The following is a 21583-nucleotide window of genomic DNA, read 5'->3' on the forward strand; positions in this document are numbered from 1 at the left end:
TCTGGTGTCTTTCCCTCTGCCTTCAAACAAGCTCAGGTTACCCTGCTGCTGAAGAAACCCACACTAAAACCAGCCCAGGTTGAAAACTACTGGCCGGTTTCACTGCTTCAATTCATGTCTAAACTACTAGAGACTGCCATCTTCAGTCAGGTCTCACAGTACCTCCAAGACAACAACCTGTTCGATCCATATCAGTCTGGCTATAGGCAAGGCCACTCTACTGAAACTGCTCTCCTGTCAGATTCCCTACCTAAAGCTTGCTAGATCCGCTGGTCAATCCTCAAACCCTATACTGCTGGACCTGTCTGCTTGCATGGTCTACCATCAGATCCCCCTCTCCACATTCTTGGAGCTTGGCATTTCAGGATCTGTCCTCTTGTGGTTTATGTCCTACCTCACAGGAAGATCCTTCAGAGTATCTTGGCAAGGGAGATTGTCCAGATGACAAGGGCTGACAACAGGGGTACCTCAAGGCTCAGTGCTTAGCCCTCTTCTCTTTCACTATACACCACATTAGCTATCATGGCTTCTCCTACCACTGCTATGTAGATGACACTCAGCTTTTCCTTTCTTCCCCACCTGATGACACAACTGTCTCAAATCAAATATCAGCATGCCTTGCTGATATCTCCGCATGGATAAAGGATCACCACCTTCAGCTAAATCTGTTCAGACTGAGCTTATTGTCTGTCCAGCCAGTCCGTCCTTTCCGCTACAGATAAGCATGCAGCTTGACTCCATCACACTTGTGCCTACGTCTTCTACCAGGAATCTTGGTGTCATGGTAGACAACCAGCTGACCTTTAAGGACCTTGTTGCCCGGTCTTGCCGATTTGCGTTCTACAATATCACGAGGATCAGACCCTACCTGACAGAACACACGGCACACCTCTTGGTTCAGGCTCTGGTCATTTCACGCATTGACTACTGCAACTTTTTACTAGTAGGCCTACCTGCATGCTCAGTAAAACCTCTGTAGATGATTCAGAATGCAGCCCAAAAGAGCTTATGTCACTCCACTGTTAATCGCTCTTCACTGGCTTCCAATTGCAGCGCGCATCAAATTCAAATCTGTGCTTCTGGCTTACAAAACAATAACTCAAATGGCTCCTGTCTACCTTCACTCCTTCATCCAGAGCTACACTCCCTCTCGACATTTATGTTCTGCAAGCAAAAGACACCTAGTGTTCCCACCACAACGTGGAGCAAAATCAGTAGCTAGACTCTTTTCCTCTGTTGTTCCCCGGTGGTGGATCGATCTACCAATCCCTGTCCGATCTGCAGAGTTCTTATCCACTTTTAAGAGCAAGCTAAAGACTCACCTGTTTAAGGAGCATTTTACACTTAGCTTAACTCTTCTACTTGTTGGAATGAGTTAGAAAGATTTGTCCAGCTCTTTGGAACAACTCAGCAATAAATAAGCTGTGTGCACTTATGCCCAAGATGATGTGTGATAAAACCACAATCTTGTAATTAAACAAAGGACTATTATCTCTATTATCTGTCCTCACAATCTATAACCTGTGAGATTCTAATCCTGCTTTCTGCGGACTATGCAGAGCATACGGCGGTGGGGCCATAACCAACCTTATGCAGATGCAGCGTGAGTATAAATCCAGCTTTACTTTGCAAAGAGAAAACTGTTGCTAAAAGCTAGTTTATTTCTTTAATGTTTGTAAAAGGTTACTGTATTTACATCACATACCAGTGCTTTTAAAGGAACAGGACAGTTTCTGTGTAACAATGTGATTAATCGCAGAAAAATCATGAGATTAATTGTGAAAAAAATTTTAATGGTTGAGACAGACAGACAGACAGACAGATAGACAGATAGACAGACAGATAGACAGATAGATAGAAACTGCTCTTCAGAAATGTGAAATAGTTGAGATACATATTTGAATGTCTTTTCAGCCTCAGCAACAGCACATATGGTAGAAACAACAGACTTCATCTGTCATGATGCATCTGTGTTCCTCTGATACCAAAAGTCAGTCAAGCTGGCAGTCACTTATACAATCTACAGGCTCTCTTTGGCAGGAACTTACCTCTGCATGTTGGCGGCTGCTGACTCCACTGGCGGTTGGCCTGGCACTGGGCTGTGAAGGGTCCCTCCAGGGTGTAGCCTTTGTTGCAGGAGAAGCGCACAACATCATTGTAGTTGAAGCCATCGCCTGTGGTGCGGCCATAGATAGGACTACCGGGGTGGCCACATGTAATGGCTGAGTTGACACATATCACACAGGTGTATTAAGGAAGGAGAAGGCAGAAGCAGGGACACAGGATGAAAGATGACAAAGGAGAAAAGATGAGAAACACAAGGAAAATTTAACTACAAATATAGAGGTCACTCACAGTGACAGCTGTCACAGTTATTAACATATAATTAATCTCAGAAGGTAATGTGCAAATAAGGATTCAAAACATGGTCATGCTCTGGAAAGGCTAAATGCCACATTTCAGTTACTTAAAAGGTGAAAAGGTGATTGAGAAGGACCTTAACAATTTGTGTCAACTACAAATTTAAGAGACTGTCAAACAGACAGAGCAGGATGCCTTGCAATAAGCTTTAAAACCATGCTATATATATATATATATATATATATATATATATATATATATATATATATATATATATATATATATATATATATATATATATATATATATATATATATATATATATATATATATATATATATAGATATAGATATAGATATAGATATATATATATATATTCTTATCAATTAAATTTAGTTATTTGAGGCATTCATAAAATTCAAATAAGGCACTAATTTTAATTATTTTTAATAAGTAGCCACAAAAAAACAAAAGAACAAAAATATAATTAAATATAAAAACTAACAAACAAAAATTATACTTTCAACACGTGGTTGCTCACTCTTATCAAACCTCCCCAACTTTTCTCTTTCAATCAAACATAAACACGCATGAACACACTCTCTGATCCTATTTGCAGCCAATCGTGAAGCAAGTCAGAGGCACCATCAAAGTACTTACAGACACAAACTGGGAGGTGTCCAGACCAGTTGTGGTCCTGCTGACAGATCCGTACAGAAGAGCCGATGAGCCTGAACCCTGGGTTGCACTGGTAAACCACCGTGTCTCTGTAGCCAAAATTCTCTCCGATCACCTGCCCATTCACAATCTGCTCAGGAATGCCACAGTGACCAGCTGCAGGATGGTGAAGAATAATAAGTATGCTTTACCATTTCTTCTGCCTTAATGTAACATCAACAACACAAACACTATTTCAATTCTGCTGTCCCAGAAATCTTTTATTTTAATTAAATAAATGAGATATGTTTTAATGGGTTTAAGAGTTATAGTACAGGTAATAAAAATTTGCAGATTACTGGAAAATCAGATTAGTAAAGCATGTTTGAGCTCCTTTTCTCCAGATATATTCTAAATCCATACTGGCTCCAGCCTGACATGTGGAGGACAACTTGGGTTTCTAATCTACTATTACCAGACACATGTGAAACACATGCAGGATACTCATACACATAATCATGTTACTTTAAGCTAAAGTAAATCCCTTTCATAAGAGGAATCTTACTGAGATTTCCACTGCCACTTAAAACCTGGGAAATTGCCACCGACTGAGAATCTGATTTCCCTAATTCGCTCCTGCACCCAGAAACTCAACCAAGCATTTTATTATCACACTCCAATTGAGAGCAGACAGATTCTGTGAAGATAGTGGAGAAGCAGGTCCTGGCTATGTTAACCCTGTCAGTCATCTTGCAAACCAAGTGAAAGGTGTGCCTGTTTTTTTTTTTATTTATTTATTTATTTTTTATTTTATTTTAACAAAGTGGATGAATTTTGAGCTTGAAATGCTGGTGCCACACAGTTGATATATGGACTAATCCAGCTGGCAGGAACACCTTCATATTCTGCTGCAGCATGTATTTGAATACAGCTCAACTAATTACACACATTTCATTCTCTTTCTTTAGAGAAAGCTGTGATGAGATGTGGTAAGCTAAGCTGCTGCATATTTTCTTGTTTTTATAGCCAAACAGCTAAAATGGTGGCAATGCAGCCTGTCTAGGCTCTTATGGATTTACTTCTAGTCATCATCACATCACATTTGACATTTAACAGACCAAATTACATTTACTTTCAGTATTTAACATAAAGAACTGTGCTCCAATCATTAAAAGGTTTATGCCACAGGTGTGTGAACATTTGCAAAATAAATATATTGTGATCTCTCTAAGGTCTGGAATAGTCTGACATGCTCCAGTGGCATCACTTAATGCAAACGGTATGTCAGAAGTGGAAAAAAAAAAAAAAAAAAAAAAACTGTACATTTTCCCAATGTTTTACAGCCACTGGCCATACACACTTGGCAACAGAGACAATGATAGCCACCTACTGTTTCCCCTTCTGGTTCTATTCTGGGAATCTTGGCCCAAGCAACAAAGCTAATAATGTGAGTAGGTGGCCAACAGTTTTTGACCTAGGTCAAAAACATTTAGACCATGCTTACCCAGGCACTGAGTCTCCATCCCACTCCAAAGGCCAGACAGAAGACACTCCCTAACTGTGGATCCAGTTAAGACATAGCCAGGGTTACAGCTGAAAATAGCGGATGCTCCGAAGGTAGTTTGAGTCCCGATTTTCTTCCCATTAGGAGGAGTAGGAAGATCGCCACAAGAGATGACTGCAATAAGATCAGGGAAATATTAACTTGAATATAAACTTGAAGGAGTAACAGAACAGGAGCAAAGAAAGACGAGCTAGAAGCTGGCTTACATCTTCAGAGTCAATGGGAGAGCATGGGAGTCATTTACACCCATCTCACTGATCTCAGTGCGATAAAAGGTGACCAGAACTATTTCATGGGGCGGATAATGATGCTGTTTTCTTTTGTCCAAACATCTTTCATCATTCTAGCTCACGTCTGCCATTACACAGGCTATTCAGCTTCTTGCTCTCAAAAAAGCTGTTTCCATGGTAGCAGAGAAAACTTTTTTTTTTTTTGTCTGATACCCACAATAAACAATATCTACCCTAAGTTTAGAGGGGAATAGGTAAAGAGCAGAAAAATAAATCAAGTTGCTGTTCATAAATATACAAATTTTCTATTCTACCTATTAAGGTAAACACATATACATACTTAGTGTGGCATTTATTGGTATTCCCTGCTGCTCAATTATTTATGATAATTAAATAATAAACCAGAAATTAATGAGTTTGTCAGTCTTCTTTTTGGAATGTGGACATTAGTGGGATCATGTGATTTTTATGTACTGCAACACTCAAATTCACTCACTTCTGCACTGAGGTCTCTCGTTTCTCCAGCTCCACATTCCACTGGCCAGACACTGGATGTGGGCAGGGCCAACACGGTAGTATCCAGGGTTGCAGGTGAAAATTATTTTAGTTCTGTATTCATAGTGTGAACCGTTGACTATACGCCATCTCCCATGGTCCAAAGAGAAGGAGCTAAGACTGGGGCACATCATCACTGGGGAAAAACCAACCAAACAAACAAAAATCAGACTGAATTATTTAATGATCAGGGGATGCTGTTATTTTTTAATGATTTAAACGGGCTGACTTCTTTCTTCATTATTATTTTTGAAATATTTGTATATGCAAATTGCCAAGCCAAAGCCTGGTACATTTTATCATGCAGAAAATACAGCTGCATAGCAGTATAATAGTTTGATCAATGGGTTGCAGTTGCAGAAATGTTGTATATACAAAATGGCACTTTGTATTGTCAAAGATTTTAAAAAGTCTGCTCCCCTTTTTAGCTCTGTGCCACATACAAAGCCAGAAAAAAACAGAACACAATATTGCCACTTTTTATGCTGATTTCTAAACTTAAAGTCCAAGTGGAGTAGAAAACTCTTTTCTGAGTCTAACAAGTTAGTATTTTTAAACTAATTGGTATTAAAACTGCATTCACTTGCACTGTGACCAAATCAAAACATTCCACATATCAAACCAGTCTGTGGAGGGAATATATCAAGATTATGGCTCTGAAGAATCTTCTCTATATAAAGAATATACTTTTTTATTGTACAATTACCCCGTCTCTCTAAATAACTCTCCACCACCCTCTGTACATTTCCCTCCATCCTCCCTGCAGCATCCTCTACTCACCGATGCATCGGGGTATCTTGTTGTGATTGCTCCAGGTGCCGTCTGGCTGGCAGACTGTGGTCGTCAGTTCTTTGGAGGAGAGCCGGTAGCCACTGTTGCAGAAGTAGGTCACCCGTGTGCCGACGGAATAATCAGCAGCGAGCACACCTCCGTTCACTGGCGCATTGGGCACACCGCACGACACAGCTATGGGCAGCGATAGGACCATTGTCAGCACATGTTTATGCACAACAGAAGGCACATACTACTGCAGATAGATGCACTGGTAAACAGGCATGGTAAGCACTCACAAATTTACTTGACATTGTAAGAACTGTGCACTTTCTAACTGTTACAACATTACAAGTAAAAACTCAAATTTTACACATTTGCAGACCTGTTGAAGTTAAACAACAAACCTTATACATAACAGACACTTCAAGATATCACAGCAGATACAGCTTATGTGCAATTAGCAACATTAATAACATCTGCATTCCAGGTAATTGGGCCAGTGCCAAAACCTTAATATTGTGCTTGCTGTCTCAATGGAATGGCTTACTGAAACATTAATAAAGCCGGCTGTTTGAACAAAATGAGTTGCATCTGTCAAAAAGTCTATTATAGGATCAGGAAGGTGCCCTATTTCTAAGACAGCAACACAGTTTTCATACCTGCCACATCCATTTCTAATCATAAGACAGGAATGCTTATGCAGGCTGAACACTTAAGTCATTTCATTATGGTAAGCATATATTAGAACTCTGAAGCCATAAATCTTCTCTGAAAATTTCATGAGGTAGTGAAATCAAAGAAAGTCCATCTGGGAGGAATTAATGAAAATTAAAGAAATATTATGAGTTGTAATGATGTAATCAAGAAACCAAAATTCAAATGAGTCCAACTCAATCATTTTAAACCAACCCCAAATAACACACAAATGTAGTTAGTTGAATATTTCCTGCTAATTTCGTTGTACTTACTTGGTTAGTCGGCAGGTAATCTTAAAAATACATCAATGACACACACACACCCATGAAAGTGACAAGTGAAATCAATAATTTAAGCAGTTTCAACACCAACTCTTCCAAATGTGCAGAAGAACGAGGTACTCTCACTGAAAATCTAGCACACAGCGACTACACACACTGAAACTGGGTTACTGTGGCCTCAGAGCAAAGGCCAACCAGAAAGCTTGAGCTAGTCAGTTTCAATATGTATTTTTATTTATTTATCTATTTATTTCTCTATCTATCAATCAGAAAAAAGTGTCTAGGTCAGTGATTCTTAACAAAAGGGTCGAGCCCCATGCTCGGGCCTCAAGCGCCATCTAGAGGGTCCCAAAAAACATTTAGTTTTGCACCTGAGGGCCGCGAGACCCCATAACCTATCACTTGAGGATACAAGCGATATCAGTTATCCATGAGAAACTCAGTTGCAGTGCAGCTTTCCACCACATGGTCACGGTATCATTTCAGTTGTTCAACAAACTCTAATAAGCAGAAGAATACACTCAGCTAGCTGCTAGCTTGTAGCAAAAGTTACGAAGTATTTTAAATGACAAAATTAAGACAAATATCATCCTAAACTGGCAGGGCCCGGGGGGTGGATGAGGTCCGCCCAGAGTTCCTTGAGGCTCTGGATGCTGTAGGGCTGTCTTGGCTGACACGCCTCTGCAGCAACATGGACATCAGGGACAGTTTTCCTGGACTGGCAGACTGGGATGGTGGTCTCTTCAAAAAGGGGGGACCGGAGGGTGTGCGCCAACTACCGGGGGATCACACTCCTCAGCCTCCCCTGTAAGGTCTATTCAAGGGTGCTGGAGAGGAGGGTCCGTCGGATAGTCAAACCTCGGATTGAGGAGGAGCAGTGTGGTTTTCGTCCAGGTCGTGGAACAGTGGACCAGCTCTACACCCTCTTCAGGGTCTTTGAGGGGGCATGGGAGTTTGCTCAACCAGTCTACATGTGCTTTGTGGACTTGCAGAAGGCATTCGACCGTGTCCCCCGGGGACTCCTGTGGGGGGTATTCCGGGAGTATGGAGTGCCGGACCCGCTTGTATGAGCTGTCTGGTCCCTGTACGACCAGTGTCAGAGCTTGGTCCGCATTGCTGGCAGTAAATCAGAATCGTTTCCAGTGCGGGTTGGACTCCGCCAAGGCTACCCTTTGTCACGATTCTGTTCATAACTTTTATGGACAGAATTTCTAGGCGCAGCCGAGGTGTTGAGGGGATCCGGTTTGGTGGCCCCAGGATTGGGTCTCTGCTCTTTGCGGATGATGTGGTTCTGTTGGCTTCATCGGGCCATGATCTTCAGCTCTCACTGGAGCGATTTGCAGCCAAATGTGAAACGGCTGGGATGAGAATCAGCACCCCAAGTCTGAGACCATGGTCCTCAGCCGGAAAAGGGTAGAGTGCTCTCTCCGGGTCTGCAATAGGGTCCTGCCCCAAGTGGAGGAGTTCATGTATCTCGGGGTCTTGTTCACAAGTGAGGGAAGGATGGAGTGGGAGACTGACAGGCGGATTGGTGCAGCGTCTGCAGTGATGCGGACTCTGCATCCGTCTGTCGTGGTGAAGAAGGAGCTGAGCCAAAAGTCAAAGCTCTCGATTTACTGGTCGATCTACATTCCCACCCTCACCTATGGTCACGAGCAGTGGGTAGTGGCCGAAAGAACAGGATTGCAAATACAAGCGGCCGAAATGAGTTTTCTCTGCAGGGTGGCCGGGCTCTCCCTATAGAGATAGGGTGAGAAGCTTGGTGATCCAGGAGGGGATCAGAGTAGCGTCACTGCTCCTCCACATCGAGAGGAGCCAGATGGAGAGGAGCCAGATGAAGTGGCTCAGGCATCTGGTCAGACAGCAGGATCAGGTCAGGAGGCCGGCCAGGGGGCCGGACGGACCGGGGCAGAACCTCCGGCGGACGACCCGGAGGCCGTGCAGACAGCAGGATCAGTTCAGGCGGCCGGCCAGGGGGCCGGACGGACCGGGGCAGAACCTCCGGCGGACGACCCGGAGGCTGTGCAGACAACTGAATCTCAGGCAGATGGGCAGGCTTGGCCCAGAGCTCTGGAGGACGGGCAGGCTGGATCTCTGGCGGCGGACGGGCAGGCTGGATCTCTGGCGGCGGACGGGCAGGCTGGATCTCTGGCGGCGGACGGGCAGGCTGGATCTCTGGCGGCGGACGGGCAGGCTGGATCTCTGGCGGCGGACGGGCAGGCTGGATCTCTGGCGGCGGACGGGCAGGCTGGATCTCTGGTGGCGGACGGGCAGGCTGGATCTCTGGCGGCGGACGGGCAGGCTGGATCTCTGGGTCGGGCACCAGTAGCGGGTAAGGGGCGTCTCGACCCGAGACCCCCTCGGGAACAGGAACTCGAGCAGGGTGAGGAGCGTCTCGACCCGAGACCCCCTCGGGAACAGGAACTCGAGCTGTGGACAACCATGGTACCGACACAGGGGAAGAAGACCTGGACACCGTCGTGGGACGCTGAAGAGCTGGGCAGGACCTCGGAACTGGCGTGGGACGCTGTGGCGCAGGACAGGACCTCGGAGCCGGCGTGGGACGCTGCGGCGCAGGGCAGGACCTCGGAGCCGGCGTGGGACGCGGCGGCGCAGGGCAGGACCTCGGAGCCGGCGTCGGACGCGGCGGCGCAGGGCAGGACCTCGGAGCCGGCGTGGGACGCGGCGGCGCAGGGCAGGACCTCGGAGCCGGCGTGGGACGCGGCGGAGCAGGGCAGGACCTCGGAGCAGGCGTCGGACGCTGCGGAGCAGGGCAGGACCTCGGAGCAGGCGTCGGACGCTGCGGAGCAGGGCAGGACCTCGGAGCAGGCGTCGGACACTGCGACACAGGGCAGGACCTCGGAGCAGACGTGGGGTGCTGAGGCACTGGAGCTGGAGGCGAAACTGGAGATGTAGGCCTGGGAGCTGGTGGCGGCAACAGTGACAGTGCAGCTGACGGCGTCACCCGAGACGTGGACCGTGGAGCTGGTGTTGACCTCCGAGATGCAGCCCGCCCCAGTGGTTTGGGGCTAATCGCCAGTCTGGTTCCCCAGAATGGCGACCGCTCTGGATAATCCTGCGGCTCCCACTCCGTCTCCAGTCCCAGGAGCATTCCCACCAGTTCACTTGATGTCATGAACTCGAGGGGCCGCCGCCCCTGGTGCCTGGACATCCTCCTCCTCCTGGACCTTGTGGGAGGAGGATCAGGAAACCACAGGTCTGGCTCCTCCACCCTAGGGAACCAGTCAGCAACCCCCGGATCGTAATACTGATGCCAAGCCATCAAACCTGCTGGGTCTGGTTGTGGTCAGATCCTTCTGTCACGTGTAGCAGGCGGAGGTGAGGACCCAAATGCAGGCAGTCAGGCAGGCAGGAGCCAGAATTGGTGCAGGTGATAGGTTTATTTTCCAGACTTGAGACCAGGAACCACGCACAACAGGGATAACTCCAGTGAACAAAAACTACACATGACCAAATGAGGATCTGACAATGAATGACCGAAAACCAGGAGTACTTATACACAGAGGGAGTAACAAGACACAGGTGAAGTGGATTACTAATCAGGCCAGGTGATCTAATGAGGCAGAACAGAAATCACAGGAAAACAAAAGGGAAAAACCAAACATGACAAAACTGAAAGCTAAAGCATGAACATAACTATAAACCAAGAACACCGAACTAAACATGACAAAAACCAAAATCCTAAACATGATCAAAACACCCACCAAAACCCAGAAACTGTGACATAAGCAGCAGAAAATGGATGGAAATGGATGGATGGATCATCCTAAACCCATCCTGAGAGGCATGAATATTGCAAGAACAATCAAATTCATTAAGTGTGGTTTAATAAACAGAGGTAACAAAGCAGAGCCTAAAGGTCTGTATGGAGTGTTAACTAATGTCCGCTAATGCTAACGCTATCCATCCCTTAAGCTCTGAAGCCTTGAACACTAAAGCAGCATCTGACAACCAAACATCCAGCTCTCTTAGGAAAACCGGTGAATTGTTTTAAGAAACAAAAAAGAAAGAAATGAGCTACAGATGCAGAAAACATCCTATTAGATATGTTGTTGTATGTGCAATCAGATCACATGATGTATAAAAGTCTTTGTGATAGTCTCATTGTATCATGACATATTTACAGTTTTAGATATTTTTCATCATTTCATATTTTACAAGGTTTTAGCTGTTAAACTGCAAGTGAATTTGGTTTAGTCCTTGAATACAAATTAAACTAAGAGTGAGATCAATTGAACCAATACAGTATTAATATTTGAATGAGCCCCAGACCAGTTTGTACCTCTGGTTTAGATCAGAGTAACGGGCATCTGCAAAATCACACTGAATGGCATCACCCATGCAAGCACACATATCTTAAATAGAAGCACTAACAGAACACTGAATCATCAAAAGCTGAAGTCTCTCTACGTGGCATGGAGCATTTATAATTCCCTTCATTCCCCCACCTCCTATGAGAAAAGCAGCTGACGTTTATTTGAGTGACTCTTTCTGACAAATTCACTACTAAGAAAATCACTAAAATGCTTCTACACTAATGATGGAAAATTTTGATGTTTGAAGTGTGTGTCATCTCTAAGATCAGTAAGATTTAATCTTTCCCATCTAACAGATAACAGATGGGCAGCATCCGTATGAATATATCAGTTTATCTACAGGAATGACTGGGTTTATGTGCTTTGGAAAAGCTGTGCCCAATTACCAAATTGATGGAATCAATCACAGGTGAGAAATGTTTTCATATCATCTAAAGTATATTAAATACATATTTTGATTTCACTACATCACAGTAAAATGCAATTGCACGCACCATCTGTTGTTTGTTGATGTCATATGCAACTGCATGCAGCTGTGAGCGCATAAGCATGCACACTTCACATGAGCACATCAAAAAACCCAATTAGTAGAGTGAGACTTGACAGCCGCAAACACAGCATGCTAATGGCAAGTTAGCCAAAGTAATTTAAAGAAGTAGAGATTGACAGAGGAAGAGAGGATTGATTTCTGTTTAATTTCCACCTGACAGGAAACTGACTCTCAATCAGGTTGGATTCAGTTCAGCAGATAATAATACAAGAACAAGATTTGGGCTGGGAATGCTTGCAAGCTTTATACGACTGTTCCGTTGTGCTTGCAGAGTAGTTGCCATGGAAGCAGTGACCAGAAGAGTGGGTAAAAAGGTAGGACAAAGTTGGAAATAAATGCCTGTCAGGGCAGATGAGCTCACCTTGACATGCAGGAACTGGCGCGTCCCAGGTGTAGTAGTCATAGGTGGTCTTCTTGCACACAGCTGTGCCTTTTCCGATCAGCTTGTACCCCCTGTCGCAGGCCCAGCGCACCATGCTGTTAAGATGACCCCCGGTCTGGCTCACTACGAAGCCATGCTGAGGGGAGTCTGGGGTACTGCAGTACATTGCTACAATAGGTGATGGAATAAAGGCACAGCAGTGAGCAGGTGAGAAGAAAGGCAAAGCAAGAGAGCGAGTGAGAATGAAGTCAAGAAAAAAGAATGGAAAAGTAGGCATTAAGAGAGAGAAAGCTAAATAAGGCAAAGAATAAGATGAGAGGCATTAAAGCATCTCTTGAGAAATTCTTAGGTGATTTATTTTTTTTTATTTATTTTTTTTATTATAACAGTATGGCTCTATTCCAAATGGAAAACCTTGATGAGGGGAAATGCCGGAGGACAGTTCCATCTATCTAGCACTCTAGCAAAGGAAGTCCTAAAATCACATTACTACTACTCCTCTTTGGCCTATGGGCATGCACATATTCAGTTTGCTTTGCCACATGCAATACTGTTGCACTATTTGTTTCATAAGACTGCTTTCCTTCATCCTACAGCCTATCAACATCAAAAAAAGACACGTTTGATTTCAAGAACATGACTAGCAAATGGCCAGTGGGACAAAAAATCCAAGAGATGGCTGTATGCGTTTCAATAGCTGTCAACTATTCCCACAAATCAGTGTGACTGGGAGACAGATTTAAGAGGAAAAGACACACTGGAGTTTAAATCAGTTCCTGTTAAAGTCAATCAAGTCAAGAGGGAGTTCTCTTTACAAAATTCATCACGCTGACTAGCTTTCACAGGAACACTCTTGCGTATTAAATATAATGGAGAGACAACATGAATAATTAACATCCTTAGTTCTTTTTTTTTGCATGGTTATTGATGCATTTCAAATGGAAGAAGATGCCTATGCTATTCTTGCTTGGCAACACTTGCTTTATTAAAGAGTCAATTAAGAATTTAAACCCTCTGAAGTTAAGGGATACAAAACAGCATGCTATCATACCAGTCACTTTCTGTCTTCTTGCTCTTTGCACATAAAAACATCCCCCATTGTGATCCATTATGTGTGGAAACCATATTTTAAAAATTGACTAACATTGAAAACTAAATAAAGAACATTCAGATACAATCACAGCAGACTGTGATAAAATTCATGGGGTTGTTGGATCATGTTGTATGCATACCGTATCTAAGAGAAAAAAAAAAAAATAACATGATTGCAGTATATACCAATGAGAAAACTGAAGGTTCTATGAACTTTTATGAGTCTCCACAAATTGACAAAAGTAGAAATAAGTTACTGTCTTGCCACTGCTTTGGAAAGTAAGGAATAAACTAATGACATTTGCAGATTCACTAAAGCTATTAAAATACTGACATTTATGTAGAAACGCCATTCGTTGATAATGGATTTCATGAAGCCAAGAAACCTTTAATTTTAAATATCATTCTATTTATGCAGTGCCATCACATGTTCGGTTAAGTGACTGCACAGAGTACCCAAAGAGTGCATTTCCAAATTGAAGGACCACGAGTTTTATCACTTGTCTGCAGCTTACAAACTAAAGCATATTCAAATGCATCATTGATAAAAAAAAAAAAGAGAGAATATGATTATAAGATGGATACATACTTTGATACTCACCCACGTATCTGATGTGGAAGCCCCGGCGGTTGGTGCCATGGTCAGAGGACCAGCGCAGCAGAAGCTGGTGGCCTGTGGTGGTCAGATTGAAAGGTGTTTCTATGTCACCACTGAGTGTTGAAAGGCTGTGACTGTAGATGTTAGGACCTAAACACAAAGATTCACAGGAAATGATTCACATTAAAGATGAGCTCTAAGCAGAGATAACTTCCACTATCTCACTTTTACCAAACAACATGAAATCCCAGCATTACCCACCATCAAATATTTCCAAAATGTCAAATTCTTTTTCTGTCTGAAAGAGCTCAAAGTGCAGGGTGATGTTGTAGCCCTTCTCCACGTTGATCAACCAGGAGCACATCTGAAGATTGGGGTAGTTTTCTGGATAGCCAGGACTTAAGATTACCCCAGTAGAGTCAAAACGCACCTCATGGGCTGGGCATTGCACTAGAAACACAGAAAAAGAATAAAGGTCAGACAGACATGGTAAAAAACACAAAAGAAAATGGGAAGATGTAAAAAGAGAGAGACAAATGTGGATTGAAGGCAGCAGGTGAGCAAAAGTATAAGGGGGAAGAATAGGAATGCTCTATTGTGGTGGCAAAATTACATTAGAAAAATAACAAACCTGACACAATTACATTTGAGCCAGACTCATATTGCACCCTGAGCTGGTGAGTCCAATACTGTCAACAGGCTCCTATGATATTCATCTATCATATAATAGTCAGTAGATGAGACAGCTTACTTTGTATGGAAAAATGGTGTGTAGAGACATGTGTGTGCGTGTGTGTGTTAGTGGGGGCGGGGGGCAGCCTTCATTTCCTGTAGCTGGGCATTTGTGAAATAACAGCAGTTCTGTTCCTCTCTTTTCTTTTTCTGCAGGTGACACAAGTTTCTGTTCAGACCACTAGTGAAGAAACATGATGCATGTAAAAGGTTAAGGCGAGCAAGTGGTCCAGGTAAAAAGGTCAGAGGAAAATTCGGACATATATCAAAAAAAATTATGTCAGCGCAAATACGAGTGAATATTCCTGCTGGTGCATTATTACAAATTCAGGAGTGAAAAGATAACAGGAAGATATTGCTTCCAAAGAATCTTTCATCTTTAATACTGAAAGAAATATAGGAAAACAATATTAAGAAATAAAAACAAAACAAAACAAAACAAAAAAAAAAAACAATCACACAAAGCTTTCTGTGTAAAGAATAAAGACATTAATTATATAAATATTTAAACTAATTCAAAAGAGAGCTTAACAAATTTTATACATGGCAGCTCAATATTTGCAGAACTGCTGCAAATTCATTTTCAAAATATTATGAAATCATCACATTTCTTCTTTGCCATTCTTTGTGTTGACCAACAACAAACATTTTTCTTCTCATGCTTTTATGAGGATTTTTCTGGTTTAATTCTTTTGTGTACATTTCTAAAAGCAAATGTTTTCATATCACTCAATGTGCACTTCTAGCCAGCTACACTTACTTAGATGTTTATGAACAAATGAACACAAATCAAAATCTACTGTACATGCATCAGTATTACAAATTGTAGTAAACAAAAAAAAACAAAAAAACAAAACAAAACAAAAGAAAAAAACAACAGAAAAGCTTTTGTTGTTAATCTATCATTTTGATTTTAAAGTTAATAAATAAATTCTAAAGTCATCATTAATCTGACTGCATTTCTATACAAATTTTTTTAGGATTTTTTTTCCAGTTCATTTCATAGATTTTCCTGAAAAAAATGAGTATATGTTTTCTTTTTCTTTTTAAATGAAATGCTGCACTCTCTCTGTTATCCTTGGTTGGAATTTGAACTACACAAAACACTATGAATACCTTCCAACTTCATACACTAATCAAAGTATTTCAGTTTATACTATAAACTGAAATATTTATACCCAAATAACACGGACTTTAATTAAAAAAGTAACATTATGTATCTTACTAACCTTAAAAATGTATGTTTCTGACTCATTTTGATGGCACTGTGACATTTATTATTTACATTCCTGAAGCCTGACAAACTGAACCTTACAACTTTTTTTTTTTTTTCCGCGACACAGCGTAATTTACAGCTAAGTTCTGTTTTATGCACAGCAGCAGGTCAACATCAACACACCAGTCGCTTTAAAAGCGCACCTCTGTGGATTTATAGAATAGAATAGAATAGCTTTGTTGTCATCATACAGGGAGGCATGACGAAAATGTAGGTAGCTGCCACTGACGGTACCCTTAAACACAATAAATAATAAAATTAAATGTACATATAAAACAAAACTAAATAATTTCAGTTATGCAAAAATCCAAGATATATATAGCGCTTTACATTGTGTCCATTATTCATTCACTCCTCACTCATAACTTCTGATGATACGCTACTTGTGTAGCAACAGCTGCCCTGGGGCAGACTGACAGAAACGTGGGTGCCAATCTGCGCCTACGGACTGTCCGACCACCACCCAACATTCATCCACATTCATACACCAGCGATGCTAACATTGGAGGCAAGGAGGTTTAAGTGTCTTGCCCAAGGACACAACGACAAATGACTGTGGGAATGGGAATCAAAGCCCCAACCATTGGATGACTCACTCTACCGCCTGAACCACTGCTGTCCCGACAGTGCAATGAGGAGGTAGTGAGACGAATAAAACCAACGAAATAGAATAAGTAAGTGTAAGCAACATTATTGAGAATTACCTGTATTGTCAATTTACTATACTGTTTGAGTTTTATGATGATCAGAGAAACACAAGATATTATTGGCAGAAAAGAATAAAAGGAAGGAAGAAAGGGACAGAGCAAGAGATAAGACAAAAGTCAACATCAGACTGACATTTACTGATTGTGAGATCTCAGAGTACAGGAAGGATGCATGATGGATGCTGAATTAACCGTTTTTAGGAGGCAGCTCACTGCGAAAATCTACCAAAGTTCAGTTTAAAGCTTTGTAGCTACTCATCATTTAACTTTTTTTTTTTTTTTTAACAGCCATTTTTAATGCTTCTCACTCACTGTAACATTACGTTCAGTGGTTTAATTGCACACACACAGTACAAAGTCTTGAGAAGCCCACAAACTAATTCTAAATAAAGGAGATATCTGCCTTCAAGGTTTAATGTTGCTTTTGTACCCTTGTGTAATACCTGCACACGTCAATTACTGTCAAGCCTGATGCAATCCAATTCCAACAGGTTTGCACTAAATCTGTTTTCATGAAGCTTGTACACTTTGACACTGTTTAATAAATTATAATTCCACTACATCTTTAATATTAAGCTCCATCTGTCAGTGAACATGGAGAAGTAAAATGTTAGGGTTTCTTTTAAACTTCAGAAACCAGTTTACCAACAAGGACAATGGCATCAATAAATCCCGGGACTTGGCATTCAGTCTATAATGCACTATTTAAGATGTTATTAATCATTCAACGATTTGATAAAACTCTAATGGCATTACATGGAATCAAATCTTGATTGCAAGAAAGTGTAAAAAGTGTAGTGGAAAACTATTTTGACTGAGTTGATAATCTTAAAACATTTAGAATATTTTGTTTTATTGCAATAATTTGCAATAGTACTTTCCAGTTTTCATGGAGGTGCAGATCCTACATGGGTGTTAAACCATTCACACACATAATCCCAGTCACTTTATTATATCCTTCTTTAAGATGAACATAAAATAAAAACACGTTGAAGACCAATATGTTATGAATAGAATCATCCAGTTGGTATACGCTTCCCTTATTTGAGCATCCATAAATTGTTTAATAAACTAATGTTGCCAGGCAACGAGTACAAGTCTATCTAGGGAGCACAGTTAGGGCTTAAAGTGCTTTGAATGTATCTTTTGCTGCAGGGATTTAAAGAAATGAATCATGAGAGGCTTAAAATGTTAAAAATGCTTCAGACCCCCCCTTCTGTTACTTTTGAAGATGTTTACAAAGAACTATGATAGGGATGGGAAGTTACCCTGAAAGCAGAAGAAAACTTACAATGTAGTCCTGAGGCCATTTGGGTTTATAACAAAAGATTTCCTCTCAGTGGAAGTGGTACACAAATGCAAAATAGCCAAGTATAAAACTCTTTCTGGCCTATGTGTATACCACACACAAAGTACCATACTGGTCAATCAATATTTTATTTTAAAGGCTAGAACAGAAGTTGGGATTAGAGTTTCTGAAATATATTAAAATCAATATGAATGTTAAGTAACGAGCAACGTGACATCATTTAATGGGTAAAACTGAGCCTTGTGGTGTCAGATGGTTTTCCCAACACAGCAGTCAGCTTGACTGTGGCTCTGTCTGTGATCAAACAAACATAACCTTCCTCATATGCTTTCATAAAGATAGAGCCTTGGGAAATATATTAAAACCCTGGATACATGGGATTGAACTTACATAGACATGTAAGGAGTTTTGCATGTTATCTCAAAGGCCTAAGATGACAATTAACAGAAGGGTTGACAGCAAACAAAAGCGGAATAAGGGCGCACAGGAGAATTCTCTTTCCTGCCCTATCAGCAAGCTGGTGACAGGAAACAGTGCTTGTTGCAAGCTTACTGTTTCAGTCTCTTGGATGTGAATAACAGGTCATCTCAAATTAAGTTCAACTTTACATGTCCCAAGGAGAGCAATTAGTTTTGTGCTAGAGGTGCAGAGGACATAACGTATCCAACACAAGGAAATGTAATGAATTCGTGACTGTAAAAATGAGGTGATCTATGGAAATGTCAAGCAACAAATTACCAACCCTAAAATTGTCCTTACTATGCCAACGTGACGCTGGAGGCAGGTTTTGAGGAGCAGTTCGAATAAGATGATTAGTTAAGAATGGCTGTCACTTACAACTCTCATTTAAATGTGTACTTTACTGCCTGAACACTATGTGCACATATGATATTTAAGAAAAGCAATATATTAATCCAAAATTTTTTTTTCCATATAAGGTAGTATCGGTTTGGCTGTATTTTCTATACCTGACCCACTGTTTGGACATTTTACAACACTATTTAAAACACAGTTCTCTATAAAGTATGAGAAACATACTTTGCTGTGAAAAATAGACTTCAATGATTGATTACCTTTTTGTGTTCTACTACAATAGTCCCAACATGCTGAATATAACAGGTTCATTTAACTCCTCAATATTTAGATGATATGTCCTTTGCTCACAAGCTGACACATTTTTCTGATGTCTTAATGAATTATGTGTGACTTGCTTTTGTACATATACATAGCAGCCGGTAGTAGTAGGTGGAGTAAACTACTTTATTAAAGAGTAAAGTAGTTTACTCCATCCATCTCTTTTTGCTGGGTGAATCTCTTTTCATTTTGTGGCCTCAGGAAACATGGATGGCCAAACAAGACCTTGACAAGTTGAACACTCTACACACGGACTTCCATGGTGCTGGAGAGTCCACTACTGATCTTAGTACTAGATTGGTTCATGGTAGGAAAGCTGGTGGTGTAGCCATTATATGAAACAACAGATATGACCCATTGGTGAAGGTGATGCATTTAAATGTTGATTGGGCCATAGGGCTAGTGTTTAATTATGATGAAAAGAAATGTACTATTTTGAATGTATAGACACCTTATGAATCTTATGAGCATAAAGGTGAGTATTTGAACAGGTCAGCTTTTATACAGTACTTTACAGAGGACAGCATCTCATCTTGTGTATACGTCATGGGTGATTTTAATGCAGATGTGTCTGATAGTAGCTCCTTATTTGCAAAACATCTGCAGCAATTTTGTATTGATTCTAAATTAACTCTATCAAGTAAATCTTTCTTGCCTGATATAAGTTTCACCTATGCCACTGATGTATGGCACACAATGTGTTGGTTTGACCATACTGTGACCACAGCTGATGATCATGACACAATGGAAAATGTGAAGATATGTTATAGTCTTGCTGTCACCGTTGCACCAGACTCTGCCACACCTGCTCCGTTCAATCACCGCCGCTCTCCCTCTCCGGAATACTAATCACGCACACCTGCAGGTAATCCCGGATCCAGGACTTATAAGCTCCAGTTCTACTACCAGTCTCCGTCGGACCTCGTTCAAGCAAGCTGAACTTTTCCACGTCCCCGTCCCAGTCCCGACTCACCAAGCTGTCAACTTGGAATACTGCTGAACTTCATGATCAGAAGACTCCTGCTTCCATCTGTTTCTCAGTTTAGAATAAAACCTGTTAAACCAGTACTGTCTCAGAGGCGTCCTTCGTAACACTTGCCACCTCTGATCACATACCTATTGTTGCACTGGTAAATTTAGAAAATGTCCTCCTGTTGGCCAGTAATATTTTTGCTACATCCTCAAGAAAAGTATACTGGTCAAAACTGAGTAAAAAGGATTTAAAGGGATACTCACTGATGACAGACAGTCCGTTAAAAAATATCACCTTGCCTAAAGAAGCATTAATGTGCTCAGATATTAAATGCAATGAAGTGCATCACGCTGACCAATTATGTGCTATGTATGATGTTATTGTGAAATGTCTTAATGCTGCCATCGAGCCTTTTCATAAAAGTATTTGTAAGGTACCCAACATCAAACCTGAATGGAATGATGTGGTGGCTGAGCATTATGCTGCTGCTAGAGAGGCCTTTAAATGCTAGATTAAAATATGCACATCGTTTTATTGGGAAAAATGAAAATGTGATGAAAGCAAACTCTCTTGGCAGAAAGTTACAAAATAAAAATCCCACTGACTTCAGGAGAGAGGTCAAGGCCTTGGATAATAATAAAACCCCCATGCCATCGGATATTGAAGGTGTTAGTGGGCCAGAAAAAAATAGCTCAGGTATGGCGCAAGCACTATTTTAACCTTTTTAACTGTGTTAAATGTAACCCAGTTAGTATCAATCAGGTACATACTTCCCTCACTGCAGACACGACGATGGGGGCAGTAATGGTTCATGATGCTATTAATGCTTTGGATACTAACAAAGCCTGTGGTATGGACTGCATTACTGCTGAACATTTAAAATATGCCAGCCATAGGCTCAGGCTGCTGCGATCAATGTGCTATACTGGGTTTCTGGTTCATGGTGTTCGGCCTCACGCTATCATGTCTGTAATGTTGGTTCCTGTGCTGAAGGATAAGGCTGGTAGACTAAATAGTTTAGACAATTATTGACCTATTGCGCTAGCCAGTATCTTGTCTAAAGTACTGAAAAGAATACTCTTGTCAAAACTAGAAATATATATTCTCACCAATGACAATCAGTTTGGTTTTAAAAGAAAACACAGTACTGACCTGTGTATATACACACTTAAAGAGATTGTACTTAATTATACAAGCCATAATTCATAAGTATTCTATGCTTTATTGATACATCTAAGGTGTTTGACAGAATCAATCATGAAAAATTATTTGTAAAGTTACTAAATAGAGGTGTTTCTAAATTTTTGGTGAGAGTTTTATCTTTTTGGTATGCCCATCAAACATTCCAGTTCAAATGGGACAATATTGTTTCTTC

At 41.4% G+C, this 21583-nt stretch overlaps 1 protein-coding gene across 1 annotated transcript in view; it reads right to left on the reverse strand.

Annotated features, from left to right (window-relative positions):
* Nucleotides 1-21583, reverse strand: part of LOC121641592 (CUB and sushi domain-containing protein 3-like) — a 289036-nt gene that overhangs the window by 50149 nt on the left and 217304 nt on the right. The window contains exons 48-55 of the mRNA XM_041987820.1: nt 14339-14527; nt 14081-14227; nt 12367-12555; nt 6148-6333; nt 5309-5503; nt 4523-4696; nt 3022-3195; nt 2049-2222 (exon numbers count right to left, since the gene is read on the reverse strand). Coding sequence (XP_041843754.1) covers nt 2049-2222; nt 3022-3195; nt 4523-4696; nt 5309-5503; nt 6148-6333; nt 12367-12555; nt 14081-14227; nt 14339-14527 — 1428 coding nt within the window. The remainder of the gene's footprint in view (nt 1-2048; nt 2223-3021; nt 3196-4522; nt 4697-5308; nt 5504-6147; nt 6334-12366; nt 12556-14080; nt 14228-14338; nt 14528-21583) is intronic.

Source organism: Melanotaenia boesemani, chromosome 6, assembly GCF_017639745.1.
Source record: "Melanotaenia boesemani isolate fMelBoe1 chromosome 6, fMelBoe1.pri, whole genome shotgun sequence".
Classification (NCBI taxonomy): Eukaryota; Metazoa; Chordata; class Actinopteri; order Atheriniformes; family Melanotaeniidae; genus Melanotaenia; species Melanotaenia boesemani.